At 35.2% G+C, this 20,382-nt stretch overlaps 3 protein-coding genes across 4 annotated transcripts; 1 reads left to right on the top strand and 2 right to left on the bottom strand.

The window, feature by feature from the left end:
* Window positions 1-9: 9 nt before the first annotated feature.
* LOC149425500 (WD repeat domain-containing protein 83-like) lies at window positions 10-3,182 on the bottom strand. Its single transcript, XM_089651144.1, has 6 exons — window positions 2,998-3,182; window positions 2,644-2,887; window positions 2,456-2,549; window positions 2,237-2,369; window positions 1,504-1,612; window positions 10-838 (listed from the first exon to the last, which is right to left on the bottom strand). The coding sequence occupies exons 1-6, from the start codon at window positions 3,062-3,064 to the stop codon at window positions 562-564; spliced, it is 924 nt and encodes a 307-aa protein (XP_089507270.1). The 5' UTR covers window positions 3,065-3,182; the 3' UTR covers window positions 10-561.
* A 163-nt stretch (window positions 3,183-3,345) lies between these two features.
* Window positions 3,346-4,739, top strand: mRpS28 (mitochondrial ribosomal protein S28). Its single transcript, XM_089651143.1, has 2 exons — window positions 3,346-3,699; window positions 3,992-4,739. Exons 1-2 carry the CDS (start codon window positions 3,427-3,429, stop codon window positions 4,256-4,258), a joined length of 540 nt encoding a protein of 179 aa, XP_089507269.1. The 5' UTR covers window positions 3,346-3,426; the 3' UTR covers window positions 4,259-4,739.
* Window positions 4,740-4,978: 239 nt separating this feature from the next.
* GLS (glutaminase) lies at window positions 4,979-20,222 on the bottom strand. Of its 2 annotated transcripts, XM_089651141.1 has the most exons (9): window positions 19,971-20,222; window positions 19,739-19,830; window positions 18,447-18,485; window positions 12,805-12,901; window positions 11,916-12,429; window positions 11,337-11,617; window positions 9,031-9,339; window positions 8,785-8,939; window positions 4,979-8,645 (listed from the first exon to the last, which is right to left on the bottom strand). In XM_089651141.1, the coding sequence occupies exons 1-9, from the start codon at window positions 20,121-20,123 to the stop codon at window positions 8,237-8,239; spliced, it is 2,049 nt and encodes a 682-aa protein (XP_089507267.1). In that variant the 5' UTR covers window positions 20,124-20,222; the 3' UTR covers window positions 4,979-8,236. The 2 variants fall into 2 exon arrangements, with proteins under 2 accessions (XP_089507267.1, XP_089507268.1); XM_089651142.1 differs by lacking the exon at window positions 18,447-18,485.
* Between the last annotated feature and the right edge of the window lie 160 nt (window positions 20,223-20,382).

The raw sequence follows: 20,382 nt of genomic DNA, 5'->3' as shown, positions 1-20,382 counted from the left end.
CATCCACAGACTGCCGAATATTTGTTTAAATGGTCGTGGGTTTGTTTTTTGGAGCACCGCTTACAAAGAATACCGCATCAGATGTTGTGGTTTTTTAAATGGGTTTTATATTGCTCCGATGTTGCAGTATTGCTCGCCGAATGACGATATGCAACATCCACATCTTTCAGGATAAAAAGCTTTTATATACTATTTATTTTACAATGGTCTGTTCAGGACTGGTGTATTTTTTAGCCAATGACAGCAAGTTGGCACGAAAAACTCTGGCATATAAATAATGTACACACGCTGGTAGTGTGAATACAGATTGGTCGCCAAAACTATGATGGTAAATACATCCATGAAACATGCGTTTATTAAACTTTTTCTATTTTGCTGAAGAAATATGTAGTAAAATGCATGAAAACTGTTTAAATCTGCAGTCTCAGTCTTAAATATATGTCAATTTTATGATGATTAGTGTGTACTGTGTTATAGATGGTGTACGCAATTAACATTTTTAAATCATTTTTTTATTTGATTTACTTACAACTAATTAATAATATGACTAATTTTATGTATTTATAAGAATTCTATCGTTTCCCCTTCTTCTTCTTCCGGCACCGGTCCCCAAACCTTGAAATCCCCTCCCGACGCGCTGAGGAACATCTCCTGGCTGGGGTGCATGCTGAGGGAATGAACCACCGAGTTAGGAGTGTGGACGTATTTAGCCACCACTTTAGCCGTTAGCAGTTCCCAGCACCAAATCTCTCCTGTGGCTGAGCCAGACAATACTTGGGAGTCTGAATTAGTGACGCAATTCTCCAGGGAATATTCCTTTGACGCATAACCAGAATAGCTGAAAAAGAAAAATTAAAATGATGTCTAACAAAATATGATACAGTTGTAAACTAAGTACATAATATGTATGTACATGCAAATCGTATTTATTTTTGTTAGAATAATAATATTGGTAATAAATATCTGTTGAGTGAACTGAACTCCTGAATAATTGATTGATTAATTAAAAAAGAATCACTTAACAGAGATTATTATTGGAAAAACAATATAAAAATAAATACATAAATGCATTTTTAATTATTGTGTAAGGCCCTTCTTTGAGAATGATACATACGCAAGTATCCAACTTGCCGCGCATGTTCCGTAAATGTCGCTACTGAAATCACGAGATCCGCATCGCAACCAATCCTTGTTCAGTTTTTCGAAAAGTCAAAACTAGAATGATTTCATAATCTCACTCACAACAAAACAGTTGCTCATGTTTTTATACTGTCATTCTTTGTTGACTGTTTTGTTCCTAGCATTGATCTAAAACATGCGTATTGTTACAAAATGTCTGACACAAGTGACGCCATGTTTAAAGTCTCTTGGAACAACCTCACCCGGGTGGTCGCGGGAGATTTGTGTCACCGACGAGTTCACAAAATGTCTAAGGATATTATTTGTAGTAGAGATATGACGATTAATAATGTGTTAATGGTATCATTTTGTCTAAATACTTACGTATTTAGGAGTTCTCCTGTGCTTTTGTCCATCAATCTTATTTTATCATCAGCGCATGAAACAACTGTGCACTGTCCATCGTGTGTTATGGAAGAGTAAGTGATGGTATCTGAAAGTTTCAATTTATTTATAATACATACAATAAACAACGAAATCGAAGTGTTCTACTTTTATCTTCAGATAATCTATTTGCCAAGCAGTTTCAACCCAGATAATTGGATACCAAAAATTTAAAAGGCTTTTTTTAATGTGAATACTGCGCAAGAGTCGCTATTGCTCCCAACCGCCTAGAGCCAGTGAGATTATTGCATCCCCAATTGAAGTATGTTGTGGGGCTGAAGGTAGTGGGAAGAGGACGGTGGGGAAGTACCTGACTATTCAGATCTGGTGATCTCAGGAAAGGTGGTTTACACCAGGGTGATACCGATATCCACTCTGGAACGTGCCGCAAACATACCATATCTCGTATTATTTTAAATTGTGAACACAAATCAATTGAATAAAATATATTTGCGCATGCCAGAATTTGCATCCGTGACCTCCGGTTGCTAGTCGAAAGCCTTACTCCTCGACCACGGAGGCCAGAGTTGTCTAGAAATGTAGTATGCAGTTATCTCCAGCCAGCTTCTACAACCATCAATATTTGAAAGGAATCAAACATTTAGGGCCTCCAATTCTTCACCTGCTCTAAAATCCATAAGATAAGAGACAAAGTAGCATAGCATTTCTTTACCTCCAATAAAATCTGATGTCATCTGACCAACTCGAAGATCATACAATCTCGTGTGACAATCTACAGAGCTGGTCAATATCTCGTGGTCCGTCACTTGAATAGATGTAATGCAGTCCTTGGCGTCTGAAAGTATCTACAAAATTACAAAAGTTTTAATTTGGATTCATTAAAATAAATTATTGAGGGAATTTTCATCAATAATTGGAAATATTTATGTACTTGAATTGGGTCATTTTTTCTCGATCGAAGATCCCAGAACATCACGGTATTATCATGTGAACCAGAAATAGCTACAGTAGATTCTTCATTCATTCTATAAACAGAAAAATACGGGTAAGTAGTGATATTGCTAAATCAGACATTAAATAAATAAGTAAGTAAGTAAAAATAATTCTAAATGTTCTTACTTCACACAGCAGATTGAGCCGGCGTGTCCTCTGAACCTCCGCAATGGTTGCCCCGTGCTGACGTCCCACAATATAACGGACTTGTCAGAGCCGCACGAGGCTATCTGGCTGCTGTCGCACGACCCCACCGCATCCAACACTTCGTTGCCGTGACCTCCATATACTTTCAGCATTAGATTTTTGTGAGGATTCCATAATTTTATCTTTTTGTCAGCGCCACAAGTAAGGCAATACGACCCGTCAACTAGAACAATTGCATAATTATAATTGCTAGCAATTGTTATACATTCATAGAAAATTTCACTCCTGAGATCATTTTGGACTTGATAAATAAGAAGCACAACTTGTTCCTACCATTAAATCTAATAGCCCTTATAGAGCCTTGTTTTGCATCTATAGTTTTTAAACAAATTAAATCCATTTTTCAAAGAGAAAATAAATTATTTTGTGAATAAACCTAGGTTAGGTTTTTCTCTAGGTTTATTATTAAAATCTAGAAATAAAGACATGTATATTTCAACTTGGAAAATTCAAAAACACACTGTAAACATAGAACTGTCAGAAGAGGTTCGGTTTAGGTTATGTATGTTTGTTATTATTTACTGTCTATGGATTTGAGATTGAGATTCATAGACAAGATAAGTAAATAAATTTGTGCATAGAAAATAGAAATAGTTTTCTTCTGTCATTTGGTGAGTTGTATATCTATGATAATTGCTGTCAAATTTATAACCTTATTTAACCTACAAGTATTATGAAAGTTTTATAAATATCTAACTTAAAATGTCTGCAATAATGCTGGGATCTTCGAGATCGAGAATTACGTCTCTTGCACAGTTACTCAAGAAAAGAAATCTTCTTAGTTGTGTATCTAGTAGTGTTGCGCGGTTTTCGACAGAACACACCAACGAAAGCGGTGCAGGCGCCGAAAGTGACAAGAAACTTGGAGGATTTGCCCAAGCTTTCGAGAAATATACTAATATAAAAGAACCAGAAGCACCAACTCCGGAAATTAAAACTTTTGCATCGCTTCTTCGCTCTTCGAAGTTCATTGATGTATGCACTTTATAATATCATTATTTGTATCTTAAATTATGCTCTCTTACGTACAATTACACTGGTAGATACAGCCATTCAGATCTTCGCATAATTAATTATGCATTCTTCAGCCATAAAACCGTTACTTGATCAATGGAGTACACATCTGTTTCATTTCATGTAATCCTTGCGCCGTATTATCTTTAGATTTCTTAATATTTTTCTGAAATATCCTTCCTTACCTTCAAAGCTTTATTTTACTTTGTCTGTCTTCGATAGTTGCCTTCACTTTGCTTAAACTTTTTTGTAGCTTGGAGACCCGAATGGAAAAATAGTTACCGGTGAAATATTTCAAGTTGTCAATGACGATCTTTACATTGACTTTGGCTGGAAGTTCCACTGCGTCTGCACAAGGCCGCAGAAGAATGGGGAGGAATATGTTCGAGGAGCCAAGGTCCGCCTCATGATCAAGGACTTAGAGCTTTCATCGCGCTTCCTGGGATCCGATGTCGATCTCACACTTCTAGAGGCCGATTGCAAATTACTGAATTTAATATACTCACCCGCTAAAAGATAAACTAATCAAATATCGACCATGTTTATAGCGTTCACTACTTCATTGAAGCATTTGTATTTGTTTAATAGTTTATGAGTTACATTAGAATATTATTAGTAAGTATGCCATAATAATTTCAAATATGTCTACGAAAATATTATAACCTACGCCAAAAGTAAAAATTAAAGTGTCTTTTTTGTAGGTACCTATGTTCTTATCCATATTCCTATTTTAAATTATTATCATATCTTCTCAATAGATAAACTCTTGATGAATCTCTAATGAATTACAGAAGACAGGACAATACTGTCTTGTCTCAGATCCGTAAACAGCCTGGACTTCGCAGGACAGGACAATGGGACAATACAACAGGGAACGTTGCAAATTATTTTTTTTCTTTTATGTATTGAAACTGTTGGGAGGATGAACTAAATAATAAAAAATAAAAAAAACTGTGGATTAGGAATTCTATGGGGTATGATATTCTTTGGGTTTGTCTGCAATGATCCTTAAAGAATTAGAAGAGGAATATCCTCAGGAGTTTATTTCCACAGCAGCTACAATTTCCTCCACCTCGTTTTCTCTGCAACTAAATTTAGTAATCTCTTCCGGGTTCCCTTTACGCGACATTTTTGAAAAAAAAGTGTGCGGCAGTGACACATTCGCACGGAGTAACTGTCTATTGTCCTACTCTCCTGGCCGTGCGCTTCACACGTGGACATTGCGGTGGGGTATGACATTGTAGTGCGGAGCTGCTGCGGTCTATATCTAGGACAGTTTCTTGGTCCGTTGTCTTGTCCTCCAAACTTCTGGTCACACTAGGACAACAGGACCGGAGCTGCGACAAGACAATATTGTCCTATCCTCGTGTGAACTACGCTTAACTTATGTACATACAATGAAAGACATATTTTCTTATTTTTATTTCAGTAACTTTATTGTCAATATTTTTAAAAACACATATGTATTATTGTCTTTTCAATCACAATCCAAAAAATTAACCTACGGTCATACATATATAATTAAAAAAAGATAAATACGTACACCTTAAATAAATTGAAAAGTATTAAGGTTAAATGCGACGTTCGTTATAATCTATGTGTTCATAGATGGCGATCGATAAAATAATTAAATTACACTTCTTGCAAGTTATGCTTTACAATAATAAGACAAATATGAATAAATATTTTTCCGTATAAAAACCCAATTCTTTCAAGAGAGGTATACAAATACAATGGTGACCGGATAAATCATCAAAATGATAATTAATCACATCTTTAAATAGTTATATTAAGTCATGGAAAGTGATGAAAGAGAAACTTTATTAATTATTATTTTTTTTTGGTAAACTAATGTTTAAGACGAGATTTTTTATGCATAATAATAATAATACTTGGATGACTTGTATAGCGCCGTTTGTGTGCAAAAACACCTCATAGCACAAAGGGTAATAATTATTTTAGAAGCAATAATTATTCGCCTGAAACACTCATCCACATTGAAAAATCTCCTGATAAAAAATACATGACGCCAACGGGACTTTATTAACTGGGTTAAGTAGGTTAGGTTAAAAAAAATATTTTTTCATCGTTTCTAATGATTTTATATCACTTTTTAAAAGTGTGTTGAATTGTCATTGTGTTGATTTATCATGCAACCAAATACAATATAGGATTGAATCACCGATACATTATTGTACATATATGTATGCCTTTCTTCAAAAAATTGAGTTTTTATACAAACAAAACGATTTATTCATATTTACATTGCCTATGTACGGGCGCAAACAAAAAAATTGCATTAATATTGTAAAGCAAAACTTGCGAAAAACGTATTTTAATAAAATAATTAAATTAACGCCATCTATAAAAACGTAGATTATAACGAAAGTCACATTTAACCTTCATTTTGTTTTTCTAAAGAAAAGTATTACTATCAAACCACATTAATTTATTTCTGATAAAATCCACCGATGTACCTATTTCGTTCTTTGACTGAAAAGTTAATAGAGATAAAGATTTTTTTTTTACTGCTTTGTGTTTTAACTACAATGTCAACGAAATATAATTCTTAACTAATCAACGCTTTAATGGACGCAAATTATACGTAAATAAACATTGCTTCAGAAGCACGCTTTTTACATCTAAAGTAATCATAATCACTACAGGAAAATGGTTACACGTGATGCTTAAATTAGAATTCAAATCCACACTCGAGTGTGGATACTAAACTTAACAACAAACTTCAACCTAACTTAACTTCACAACAATTATTATTTATCATTAAATATAACGGTAATCAATTCAATTGGCTTTCCATGTAATAACTTACAGCACTCTTTCCGTAATTATTAATTATTACTAGCTGAAGTACTGGCTTGGCCTATTTCAGCATACATTACCAACGGAAATGTATAGCGAGAAATATGCTGAAATAGGCCAAGCTACAAGAATATAGCGTGGTTTGTCACAGGCATTAAGGGGATGAGGTGATTTTCGAAATCTCATTTAGACCATCCTCTTATTTCGAAGGTCAAAAGTTGTGCAAAATTTTATCAATCTCAGAATAAAACTGTAGATTTATATTAAAAAAATCAACCCACAGACAAATTCTAGACGAAGTTAAAGATTGTCTTGTTTCTTTATTTAGAGTTATTGCTTCGATCTGTATCTGTGGATCACGTTTATTAATTGACATTTATTTACAAACTATAGAACCTCTTAGGAATATATCAAGGAAGATCTTCTCGTAAAACTGTTTGAGGTTATATGGTTTAAATACAAGTGGAAAATTCTATCAATGAATTTGTTAATTTAATGCTGGAAGATAACTGATCTATTATTTCACATTTATTATGTCACAAGTTTTTCTTCATTTTGCCTTTTCTGTTGTTTTTAAGTTGAACTAGACATCAAAGCAAGCCTCAAGTAAAGTTGCTTTGTACAACATATGCATAATACCACTCTTATATGTATATAAGAGTGGTATCATGCATATGTATATATCTTATATGAATATGTTTCAGCTTAATATTATTTTATTTTTCATAAGGAAGAAAATATATTCTTTCATAATTTAATAGCAACACTGGGAAAGGTATTATTTTTGCCAACGTACAGGAGGTATCTCTAATTGACCAGCTTCATATTAAACTACTTTCATCTTTAAATTAAAATTAAACTACTTACAACGATAATGTGCATATATATCAACAGTGAGACATTTAGAAGAACCCAGTGGCGGCTCGAGTACTTCTTCGATGGTGGGGACTGGCATTTTTGTACTGAAATCTCGCTACCCGAAGAATGTATTAAATTTCTCATGCAAAAATGTTCACGGACAAGTTATACACCTAATCAGATGTTTAAACATAAAATAAATTTAATTTTTTGTAGATATACCAATTAAAAACATAGAATAATAAAAATAATGCAACCTCCAACTTAATTAGAACGCTTGCTATTCCCACGGGAAACTAGGGGATTTAAAAGTCTGTCCCGAGTTCTATGAGATTCACATACAAGTTCGCATGCGCGGTAAGACGGAATTCCTAGGAACATAACTAATGCACTTGAAAATACGAATTTCAAGGCAGAAAAGTTCAGTGACGTCCCTTGTCTGTGCTGTGCGCACTGCACACGGCCTATTGACATAAACAGTCACTCCAGCGCGTCAAACTCAATTAGTGTGTTTGTGTTACGCGTGCGCGCTATGCGTTAGTACACTACATGAAAAGTCGCGGTGCGGATGTCGTCCGTCCGTAGGAACTGTTCTAATTTCAATCTTCGAAATAATACGAATTTATTTTTTGTATTATATTTGTCTAAAATAATGTTAATTGCTTTTATGTGTAATGAATTTATTAATTTTTATGGAGATTCTATTTTAACTATTTTCTCTTTTTGTAAGTTTTGGGAATATCTGGTGAGGATCCCCCCCCTATGAAAAACCGCCACTGGTAGAACCAACAAACGTTTAAAAAAACATTACATCCTTAAATTACTTAATATCCACAATTGAGTTGTCCTTCTTTTCGGGCTCTGGCTTCATGCCATTCTCGAAAGGAGGATTATGACTCGCAGAATGCTGTAAGAAGTGCCTTTTCTTCACTTCTTCCTCATCTGCATCATGTATAATTAATATTTCATTGACTGATGTCTTATCTGCCACTTCTTCCTTGGGGTGTTGCTCTGTCCAGACCTTCAAGAAGTCTACTACGGTGGTGTGTCCGAAGATAGAGGCTTCATTGAGTGGTGTGCTACCCCAACGGTCATGTGGATCATGGGGAACATTGCAGTGGACTAGGAGGAACTCCACGCACGGGAGGTGACCCTCAGCTGCGGAGAGATGCAGAGCTGTTCGCCCGTCATAGTCAGAAAGTGTCATATCCATGCCTGATAATCTGTGCCTGTGGAATAATATTACATTACATATGTGTCAAATGATTGGAAAGTAGAATACTACACACTACAAACAATCTATTTTATTTTCGTGATGTCTTCTGTATATTAATGTATGTATGTATTGGTTATTGTATGATTGTATACCTTCTGAGGGCACTGAGATCGCCGCTGGCAGCAGAGAACAAAAGGTTTACGATGCTCAATCCTGTTGTTTCAAACTTGTAACGTCTGGGGTTCTTTTTGTTGGTCGCGTATCTTAAATTATCGTAGCGGTGGAAGTTGAATCTTTCAATTAAGTCCTGTAAGAAATAACAAATTAAAACATCTGTCAAATCTTTATGTAAAACAAACAACAATATATGCAAAGATTTATTATGGTGTTGCACTCACCACACAGAATTGGACTCCCCTACAAGAGTTACCCAACGGATCCAAAGCCGGGGACCAGACACATATTCCCATAACATTAGGGACGACCACGAGCATGCCTCCGCTGACGCCAGATTTGGCAGGAAGACCAACTTTGAAGGCAAACTGCCCAGAGTAATCATACATCCCACAGCTGTGCATCAGGGAGAGGACATTCCGCACGGATTCTGCACTGAGGATCTTCTCGTCTGTCGTGGGGCATATGCCACCGTTAGCTAAGGTCGCTGCTATGACTGATGCTATGTCACAATTTCCCTCCATGGCACAGCACTGAAAGTAATTGACATGGACTTAATGAAATATACAAGTGAGGGATTGTTTCTAATCCTCAAAAAAAATCATTGTTGGATTAAGGTATTTTCGATCCCTGTATTAACATATTTAGAAGGAAACTCTATGCATTGTCTACTTAAATCTTTGTACAGAAAATAAATTGTTGTTCGTGAAAGACGGTGTAGACAAAAACAACATAATATTATTTAAAGATTGCGTGGGCAGAGTATTCTAGAGAGTGGTAAGTAAAGTAAATAAAACAATATTCACTATTACATGTCGGAGTGGTATATATATGTGTAAGGTGTACAGCTTAAGTGTAAGCTATAAAAAACCTGGATACAGGCTATTAGTCCTAGTGATGTTAGGTTAAGTTTCAGCAATAAATAAAGAACTTAATAACCTTTGATAATATATATTTGCCATGGGAAAATAATACTGCTGTACAGAGGCGGTTCCTTGGTACGTGCATTTGTGCATTGCACTGCTTGTCTTCAATCTCCACATAACAAATTACAACGACATCTGTGCCCCAGTGATCGATGTAAGAAATTCGTAATTCCCGTCAGGTCATTATTTGAGCTATCTTCTAGTAAAAAAATCCCGCGCAAAAGCAAGCGGTCGTGCATACCCAGATATGCACAAAACCAACTTTTACCATACTACTAAAACAGCGTCGGGCAGTATCGAGACAGCCCGAAGTAGCCGAAACGGTGACATGAGCGAGACAGATTACACTCTTAACGTCAAATTACGTGTTAGAGCAGTGCAGATACATAACCCATCCGTGCAATATCGAAGTGCTTTGACGGCGAGTGAATTTTGCATCACTTTGATCATGCGTAATCCAATGCGTTTGGAATGGATTCGCTTAGAAATACTAATGTTCAATGTTAACGCAACAACATTAACACATTGGAACTCGTTCGCGGTGAAATCAAACGGTTTCGCTATATTTTCAACGATGAATTGAGTGTCCTTTATTTTCGAGATAATTTTGTATTATTTATCAGTTATTTTACAAATATAACTTAGAAGATAGAATGAATTGCAGTAGGTGTTCCCATTCATTAATTTGCTCCACCTAAATTACAGACTAGGTACATTTTAAAAGTGAAATGCACTGCTGGTAATTACAGTCACGGGCCGCTTCTGCTGCTGTATCTGTTATACTATTACTTTATACTTCATTACATAGACATCCAAATAATACTGCTGTATCTTTTACAATCTTACTTTATACTTCATTACATAGACATCCAAATAATACTGCTGTATCTATTACAATATTACTTTATACTTCATTATATATAGACATCCAAATTGATAGACTTTCCTTAAAATAAAATCTGGGTATCATTTTGACGAGCTGGAGCACATGACCGTATTTTTGGAACCAGTAGGATTCGAGAATGGTTTAATTAAACTACGACATCAGTTATACGTTGATCACCGAGGCAACGGTTTGCAGCGCAGTCCATTGAGAGACTTTTCTGTGCGAGGTATGAATGTTCGTTTTTAACCAAACTGTCTACAAATCGGGTTAGCTGCGCAAAAATGAGTGAGGTGAGTAAATTATAAGACACTTGTAAAAGTGTCTAACTAATTACTGTAACAAAATATTCGATTTTGTCAAGTTTTTAAGCAGCCAGCAATTTTCACGCCATTGTAAAAAGGATTAGTAATTTGTAAGCAGATTTTATTTTCTAGAATTAAATAGTGATATTACAATGCGAGTTGCCTGTAATCTATCAGATTCATTTATTGACAAGTCACAGAAAGGGAGACGGTCACACCACCTCCCCGCTCCGTGTACATGGTTTGTTCCGTTTCCCCCGATGGGCTGGTCTATCAATTTTAATGTCTATGATTACAAAGGATTTTGTTTCTGTGCCAATCTTCCTGTGTTCCATGATTGTATGAAAATTCTATTAGAACTGATTTCTCAAGTAACTGGTTACATTCTGGGAAGGTATATAAAAGAAGGGATTTACCTGGAAATAAAAGTCCATACACTCTCTTAGGTTAGTTTTCTCTGGGTAGCATTTATGTTCTCGCATGTAAAAGCCAAGAGCGTAGTTTCGGTCAGCCGCTTCTCGCTCTGACAAGAAGGTTGCATTATTGAAGCTCAGGGGTTCGTTGCCAGCCATTCCCTTGAAGAAGTCCATGACGTAGTCAAATTTCTCAGCTAGGGTCATCTCGGGCTTCACCAGTGTTTTCAATAAAGCACAGATTAGAATCGCTCCAGCGTTTATCATCGGGTTATGCGGTTTCACTGGAAATTAAAAGATATGAATACCTCACAAAATATTAATTTATTGCATTGCAATCAATCTTCAGAGTATGTTATTGCAATAGATCTATTATGTATCATAAACAATTTATTGACCACACAATGAAAATGAAATTGTTGAGGTTGAATAGGTAGTAATTGCGCATGGTAAAGTGGTAAATTAGCGTCTACTAATTAAAATTTACATACTTGAGTTATGTTTTGTGGCTTACCAATCGATAATTACGTTATCGTAGTGTTTTTAATATAAATGAGTATTGCATTCTAAAAATATTCTTACTATTAAAATCCAAAACGAGTTCATTGAAATTCCTTCCACTAGGTTCAGTGCCAATGTACTGATGGACAATTTCGGGACCCAATGTCTCCAAGGCCATTGCGTAGGTCAGGGGCTTGCTGCAGGACTGCAAGGTGAACGGGACAGTCACGTCTCCAATGGAAAACCTTTGCCCGTCAATAGTGCACACACTAATTCCCCAATAATCGGGATTCATGCGCGCCAACTGCGGAATGTAACTTGCCACCTTTCCATCTGTGTTGCCTTTGCCTATCCAGTACATCTCTTCTATATCCTTGACAAAGTCCTGGAAGTCGGGAATGACAAACTGACTTTTGAAGGCGCGGGTGATGAGGACAATGTTGGGTGCGATGACTTCTTTGAATGTTTCTCGGGTCAGTTTCTGTGTTTCCGGAGAACCTCCTTCGAAACCAGACTTCCTGTGGATGGCGAACAAGTTTGTCATGACCTCTTTAATGCGTGGGTCGTTTTTCCGAATTCCCGTTGATTTCAATGCCTAAAAATAAAATAAAAGGGATCTCATTGTGCTTATCATAAACAGACAATAAATGTGTTCTTATTCTACAATTTATTTCTGGCTACATACGAGTACTTATGTACTGATAAAGGGCATATTGATAAGATCATTGCTGGCTGTTAATGTTTTTGGCCCCGAAACGTTGGCATAGAGTTTTGTGGCCGTTAACTTGGTCGTCAATCTCTATACGCAGTCCTAAAGTATGTGGAGTTCTGGAGGTAGTCCAGAGCAAACCCATGATAATATTACTTATTGTGTACAATTAGTCTGTTAGAGAGCAAGTCCTGATAGAAACCTGATAAGAAAGGTGCTGATATTAAAGGCAACCTGTTGTATGAAAAATTTTTAACTTACGGCGAGAAATTTTCCAATTGGTAACAGCCCAGTTTCTTCATTTTTAAACATATCAAATAAAACATCTTCAGCATCCTTAGGATCTTGATCACGGGATCTGGAAATCAAATTATCCTGTTGTATTATTCACCTCCTTTTTAAAGTGAGCAAAAATTTTCTAATAAAAAAACACAAGTAACTAATAATGTGATCATACAAAATAACAAGTTTATTAGCAAAGATATGTCTTCAAAATAACAAGATAATAAGCACAGATAGTCTACAATGTGTCTACGGAAAACATAATACATACCTACATTAGGGTGTATCGAACAAAAACTTTATTTGAAAATTCAAAATTTCAAGTTGATAAAAAATACAAAAAGGCTTCCGCAAGAGGGCTAAAGCTAATAAATTTCTTGAAAAAATTTTATTTGGTTTGAAAAAATTGCATAGGTAGTTTATCACAAAAACAATTGACACAAATTTTTCAAAATAAACTAAATTTGTTAAAATTACTTAAATTAAGTGCAGGAGACGATCCCTGCATAAAAAAATTTTTTAAAGATTATTTTATTCCACACCCAAAATTTTTCAATTTGGAAAAAAAATCACTTCATTGCAAAAAAAAAGGAAAAATTCAATTGTTTTAAGAAAATTATAAAATTTAGGCTTCCTGCAGGGGACCTTAATGTTTTTCATTTGGGCCATTTTTTGTGATACATACTCGAATTTTGGTCTGTAGAGACACCTTTTTATCAACTAAAAATTTTTAATTTCAAAAAAAGTTTTTTCCATAAACCCCTACTATGTAATAGTAAAAGTAATCATTATTTACATTTGCAAAATACATAATAATATTCTACATCACAACACAATATATTATATAACTGTACTCTGAAATTTCTTAAAATTTAATACCTTTTGCGATGCAGACATTGTTAACGAGCAATCTATTATAAGTGCATAATACTACCTAGTGTAATATTTTAACAACATGTAAAGGTACATATTATAACAAAAAAATATATTTTTCATAATAATAGTTTTATTTTCTTATTGCAGAAAAGACATATTTACTGTAACTTATTATGTTGTCGTTTATTTACTGTTTTTTCTTTTGTCTCTGTTTGTAATGTACTATGTATAAACTGCTTAATTATTAATGGGAACATAATTGGTTTATTTATGTTATTTCACCATTTAATTATTATACTTGTTATGTAAATTGATTATTTATTTATAATTAAAAATAACTGTTGTGTTAACAGAGCGAACGTAAAACAAAAAACTTTTTGTTATTATTAGATTTCGGAGCTAATTAGTAGATTTTTTTAAATACCGAATTTTTCACCCACCGTATTTATGCTGCGCGTCACTCTTCCCGCGGCTGATTTCAAATAAAAAAATTGTTCAAGTTGTTCAAAAATACGACGTCTACCAGCGTTAGATTCTCGTACAAAGCATTATTTATTTGTGCCAGACTTTATGATATATTTATAATAAATGTATCTTTTTAAAATCGTAATACATCGCGACACCTCTCTAATGAACGCGTAAGAAAAATATTACCTTTATCGGTCGGTAGGACGAGGTACATCTTAATAAAATGTTACACATTGAATCCAGAATTTTACAACGTCCTTGTATTTAAAACTTCACAAAATACAGTTTTATTGCTTTTTAATGGCAGACATCATAATCTTCACGTCTGTCTGTTGCAATAGTTCTTAAAATGAATAAGATTTGATACACATAGCGACGGTGTACACGCAATATATTTACTCAGTTGTAAATAATTAACGCAATTTTACGTGAATATTTACTTTTCAAATTATTGTGACGAGGATTTTTTACGACCGTCGTGATGCCCCCGCTTCTTATCAATAATAACTACATTACGTTTTATACGTACGTTTCATTGTGCCTCTTTAAATTATTTAACGAAACGCAAAGTTCTTAGTACTTACCTAGGTTATTCAACAATCTTATTATGTTCCGTCAGTTTCGTAGGTTCGAAAAGGGGAAACCCCACAACCAAATGCATTTTCAAAAATAAAATTGTCACGTGAGGGAAGCAGTTTAATCCGGCAATACACGGAACAGGAAACGGCATAAATGCCGCCATGTTTTAAAGCTATTAAATGAAACGTTTCGCAACTTATTTAATTTAATAAATTTAAAGCGATGCACTACGTAGCAATGCAAAATCATATGTTTTTGGTTTGAAAATTTGGTCGCCTAGAAATGTATCAGATGCTTTAATTAAATACTGCGAGTAGAATACATCTTGGCCTTTGAAATAATCGAGTATTTTTTAGATAAGTCTTTTTATAAGCCCAGAAAAAAAATGTATAAGGCCTATGAAAACTGCTTTAAAGTTCAAAAACTCCTACTTACGAACCCATTTTCGGTTATGATTTTATTGTATAATGTGGCAAATTAAGTTATTTATAAAGTGATCGAAAAATAAATATTTATGCCTGAACATCCACAAAATAAAATAAAAGGCACTTTTTGGCCATGTTTTTTTCTAGCATAAATCAAAACAGTCGGATGGTGTTAAGCGGGAATTTAAACCTTATCGCCATCTACGTAAGGGTTCTTATTGATAGCGGCTCAATTTAAAATATTACACGACGTAGTGCATCGCCTTAAATAAACGTTTCGCAACTTATTTAATTTAATAAATTTAAAAGTTTTAAAAATAGAACAAATAATACAGTAGCATGCAAGTTGTGAAGACGTTAGAGAAAACATTGTTGAAAAATTGTTTTAATAGTATTAAAACTTCACACTAGGTACAACTCTACCCATTTGTAATGAACGTGATATTATTATAATGAATTGGAAAATTAAATTGTGTTAACGAAATATTACCTACTTGCATATTGATTGTTGATAAGAAAATCATTATCACTGCAATACGTTTTCAGGAATGAAAAAACAAACCCGAATCGTCTTTCTCAGATGTTAATTTATATCATATTTTAAAAATCATTATGTATTTCCGTTAATTGTATTATTTCACTGCTTTTGACATAAAACAAAATATTTAGGAGTTCTACAAACTCACACGTATCCCGTGAAAAAAATAGTACTGAACTAAGGAAAATCGGAAATATAGACACTGCACGGCCACTGAGACATAATGAGATAAAAAAAAATATTGCAAGTACAGCAGATGTTAGGCATTTATCAGAAATAAAAAAATACGAAAGGTCACAAAAACCAACCAATGGTTGTTTTTTAATAATATTACGATAATAAAATAAATAATATATTCAAGGCGGAACTATCAGTTAAAAACTGATGATTAGTTATAATAAATTTGATTATTTCATTAATCCATTAAAAGATATGACTACTAAAGGTTTACCATATATTTTTTGTCGCTGCCGTCGTTTGCATATTATCGAGAAAATGACATAGAACCAACGCAATATATATTACAAACGCAACTTGTAAAAATAATATATTACATTAGAGTTGGATTATAAAACTGGTAAGATCCTGTTAAAATATCTCAAAGTACCTACCCAGTACCTACCTCAAAGTAGTTTGGATCTTATGTAATACAGGGTTTTCCAATAAGAGGTGTTATTTTTAATAGCCCGCTATTTCGGTAGATGTTACTTTTGAATCTATCATTTTTTGACATCTGACAAGTAAAAATTACGCCATTAATAAAAATGGAACGATACACGCTTCAACAACGCATTGAAATCATTAAAATTCACTTGAGTGAATCAAATTCAAATCATCTTGAGTGATGAGGCCCATTTCCACCTCGGTGGCTTCGTCAACAAGCAAAATTATCGCATCTGAGGCTCGGAAAACCCAAGAGTTATTGTTAAACAAAGCCTCTCTATACTCAACGTGTGACTGTTTGGTGCGGTTTATGGTCCGGCGTAGTCATTGGACCTTACTTTTTCGAAAATGAGGCTGGAGCAACAGTTACGGTGAATGGATTGCGCTATCGAGAGATGATTAATGATTTTTTATGGCCGGAATTGGATGGTATTGATCTGGACAACGTTTACTTTCAAGAAGACGGCGCTACGTGCCACACAAGCAACGAAACCATTGATCTTTTACGATTGAATATCAAAATAACACCTCTTATTGGAAAACCCTGTAGAGGTTCAGACGTTTCGATTTTAGTTGATCAACTCGACACTTATAAGCTTAATAGCTCTGCCACACGTACACTTTGAAGCAAAGGTACCAAGCGCCACTACAGAGAGCCGCGCAGAAAAGTGATGTCCGAAAGTAAGGTAACGGTTTACAGCGCAGTCCATTGCGAGACTTTTCTGCGCGGCGGCCTGAAGTGGCGCGCGGTGCCGCAGATCCAAAGTGTGCGTGAGGCAGAGCCTATTTACAAGTTTGAACCTTCTTTCAACAAAGTGGATCAAGTTTTTTATAAATCTTGTCTGAAAACGTCTAGAAAACGTCTGAACCCGCTATAACAGGATTTAAGGCACAAAATCTAGTTTGAAGTAGATGATTAAAAACTGGTGGTTAGCAACGGTAGGTAAAAACCATTGGTGCAACTCTTATTATTTGAATGCATAATTCCATGTTTCATTGAGATCTCCAAAGTTTTATGCCGGTTGAATTTAGAACGAATTAGTTATTTCTAAATTCGACTTAAAAACAAAATCAAGTTAATCCAAATCTAGAGCGATTAAAAAATGTGACCTAGTATTAAATTCAAATGGGAATTAGAAATCTCATTGGGTTGAATAACATTAATTTTCTAATGAATGAGCCGTTCTACGAGAGTTAATAGGTATTAGCTTTACAAAAAGACAAGATACGAGTGCATTTGCGGACACAATTGTGCATTAAAAAAATTACATTAGCTCCACACAGGAGGCTCCGAGGGAAAAATCCCTCAGGATCTATGTCATCTTTGAGGATGCTGTGTGGAGGATATTTTTAGGGAAAGAAAGAAGAGGAAGTTAAGTGAAGGAAAAGGGTACGAGGGGTGGGTAGGAATCTGGGATCAATATGTCCAGGAGTGACGTACGTATAATTCCATCTCTCCCACTGCGGTGCAAGGCGATGGATCTAGAGAGTCCGGCTGGAGAGGTCAAAAGGTCTCCCTCAACCATCCCCTCCCGATCCGGCCCGCCACACAGTAGATGGGCAGAAGCATCCGCCGTCAAGACCCAGACAAATCTCACCCCATGACCCCAGGCAGCCCTGCTAAGTCACCAAACGTAGTGAACCAATCGGGGTGACCTATGGCAGGGGTGTTGGTTATCCAATAAATGGTTCTCAGGGAGGCGGTATCCATACCCGTCTCCCAAATTATAGTACACATGCAAAATCAATACAAAGAGTACAAAAATAACCATAGTCATTTCATTGTGGTGGAAAACTTTCTGCATTCAGAGAAATTTAACGAATGACAAAAGATTTGCGTATTGCTAAAAATATATTAGGTAAGTACCTACCTAACTACCTACTATACTTCCGATAATTTCATCTGATTGTTCAAAGAGTTTTCCAACCACATCCGGAAAAAACAATACAACTTTGCTGCAGTATAATATATTCCATTTCAGGGTGGATTAATATTACCTACTTCTGGATGAGATGAAAGTACTAATAAAAATCAAAGCTTTCCGACAAAAGTCAACACAATTTTCACTTACAGTCCTTTGTAGTTGATATCGTGGATGACGGAGTAAGACCTTGGATAAAGCAATAGAAATAAAATCAATCATTAGTTCTCCTATAATTAATAAACAATAATTAAAAATTTACCCAATGAATCTCGCTAGAAGTTTGATAAAGCGATCTTGTTTATTAGTTGATGCAGAGACGTGATTATTGTACTCGTCGTTATTGTATTCTTTTGTTGACATACTGTTGTGATTTGATTAAAACTTTATTTTAGGTCTGATTTGAAGAGGCTGTTGGCGTGGCAAAGGTTTTCACTCAACTACATCGATGCGATACAGATAAAAATCTCCGCAAATTTTCCGATCATCACAGATTCAACCTGTTAACTGTTAAGGTACAGTTACCGGTCAAAGTCGCAGACTCTGACTGCTCATGTCTCACTCAGAAAGGTTTCGATAGAGTGAAATGCAAACACTTCAGTGTTCGTGGCTTGAAAGCCAGATTTTCCCATAAACGCCGCTAATAAGTTAGATAAAGCGCCGCAAGGATTGATTACGTGAGTACACCTTGCTTTCTGCGTCACGATTATTATGGTTCCATTGAAAAATATTTCCCCATTTTATACGTACTGCCTATCTTTGTTCACTCTCAAAAGCTCTGCTCTGGCTCTCGTTTTGTTTATAAAAATACGTTTCAACACAAGGAAACAACAAACATGTGATTCAAGAACATTCTGTTTTTTTAAATATTGATTGCAAAGCTCTAAACTTTGTCAGTACTTACTTACAGATTAAACAGTCGTAAATATGCATGTGAGTGGTTTATTTTTTGGCATGTGCATTATACAACAAAGTATTGATTACACAAGAAAACAAATAAAGTTACCGCGAAGAGGGTGTATCACCGTGGGCAGACGCATAACTCAGGAACTAATATTATTTGCCCCATTTATCTTTGCCAAAAGAATTCATCAGATGTTTGCGCTCTAATAATAAATTTACCTTCATAATAGTTTCACGGCTTTAGTCATCATGATGTGTCTACACGTGAATTCTATTTAGATTATTACGTTCGTGATGCTTTACTTTATAGTTACATTTCAAGTGTTAATCGAAGTACATATCCAAATCATTATCTTAATCAATTAACACGTTTAAAAAATCTCAAGGAATCGAGAATCATTCATTATTACTTTGTTTGAATAAACAATTTGCTACAGTTAGCAAAACATCGTCAGGGAAATCCAATATTTATGAATTCAGCGTTAAAATGATAAATGAAAATGACATCGAAAAGTGAAAATGAATGAGATTTTATTTACCTTATTAAATTTTTATCAAAAACGTCCTGGAACCCGTAGAATATTCCAGCTTTTCCGGTACGCCTTCCCACGAAATCACTAAATCGTTGCGCCTGAAAAACATCGCAATTACTGAATTTGATTCACACTTTTAACTTGATTATATTAAAACATGTAAAGAACTCCAACTGTGGCACTCAAATATAATAAAATCGATCACATTTATCACTGAAATAATTAAAGGAAAACTTACACCCGACGGTACAGAAGTATACGGTCGTGTAAAAGCTCGGGTTGTGAGTTTCAATTTCCCGCTATCGCGTAATTTTAAGCCTAGGATTTTCTTTATTTCGTTGTTTTGCAGAGGGGAGACGGGCCCGAAGACCACTCTGCGGCTGGTATGCATCGTCAGGCGAGTTGTGAGTTACGAGATCCCAAGGGAAGTGGAAGGTGGAAGCGAGACTGGAGGTCTGACAAACTGACAATCTCACCCGCTATCAGCACTCGTTCAACATTTTCAGTGTCAACACGTGCGCAGAGCTACGATAGTCGGCGCGCGCGGCCGATCCATACGGCACAGCTGATGATCTTGGATACGCACTGAATTTAAAATAACTCAGATGTTTTTACATAATTAACTTCGGGAAATGTCAAGAATTTGCCGA

This window comes from Hesperophylax consimilis, chromosome 3 (assembly GCF_061612785.1).
Source record: "Hesperophylax consimilis isolate HC1 chromosome 3, BYU_Hcon_1.0, whole genome shotgun sequence".
NCBI classification, from domain to species: Eukaryota; Metazoa; Arthropoda; class Insecta; order Trichoptera; family Limnephilidae; genus Hesperophylax; species Hesperophylax consimilis.
Note: the sequence above shows the minus strand (reverse complement) of the source record. Positions and strands in the feature narration are given on the sequence as shown.

Excerpts from the sequence above, each read along its gene's own strand:
- LOC149425500 (XM_089651144.1), bottom strand. The coding sequence starts at position 3,064 with ATGGATTTAATTTGTTTAAAAACTATAGATGCAAAACAAGGCTCTATA. Across the intron at positions 2,888-2,997 it reads AAGGGCTATTAGATTTAATG|TTGACGGGTCGTATTGCCTT; the intron begins GTAGGAACAAGT and ends CAATTGTTCTAG. Across the intron at positions 839-1,503 it reads ACAGGAGAACTCCTAAATAC|CTATTCTGGTTATGCGTCAA; the intron begins GTAAGTATTTAG and ends TTTCTTTTTCAG.
- GLS (XM_089651141.1), bottom strand. The coding sequence starts at position 20,123 with ATGCATACCAGCCGCAGAGTGGTCTTCGGGCCCGTCTCCCCTCTGCAA. Across the intron at positions 19,831-19,970 it reads ATACTTCTGTACCGTCGGGT|GCGCAACGATTTAGTGATTT; the intron begins GTAAGTTTTCCT and ends GATGTTTTTCAG. Across the intron at positions 9,340-11,336 it reads GTATGGACTTTTATTTCCAG|TGCTGTGCCATGGAGGGAAA; the intron begins GTAAATCCCTTC and ends AATTACTTTCAG.
- mRpS28 (XM_089651143.1), top strand. The coding sequence starts at position 3,427 with ATGTCTGCAATAATGCTGGGATCTTCGAGATCGAGAATTACGTCTCTT. Across the intron at positions 3,700-3,991 it reads GCTCTTCGAAGTTCATTGAT|CTTGGAGACCCGAATGGAAA; the intron begins GTATGCACTTTA and ends ACTTTTTTGTAG.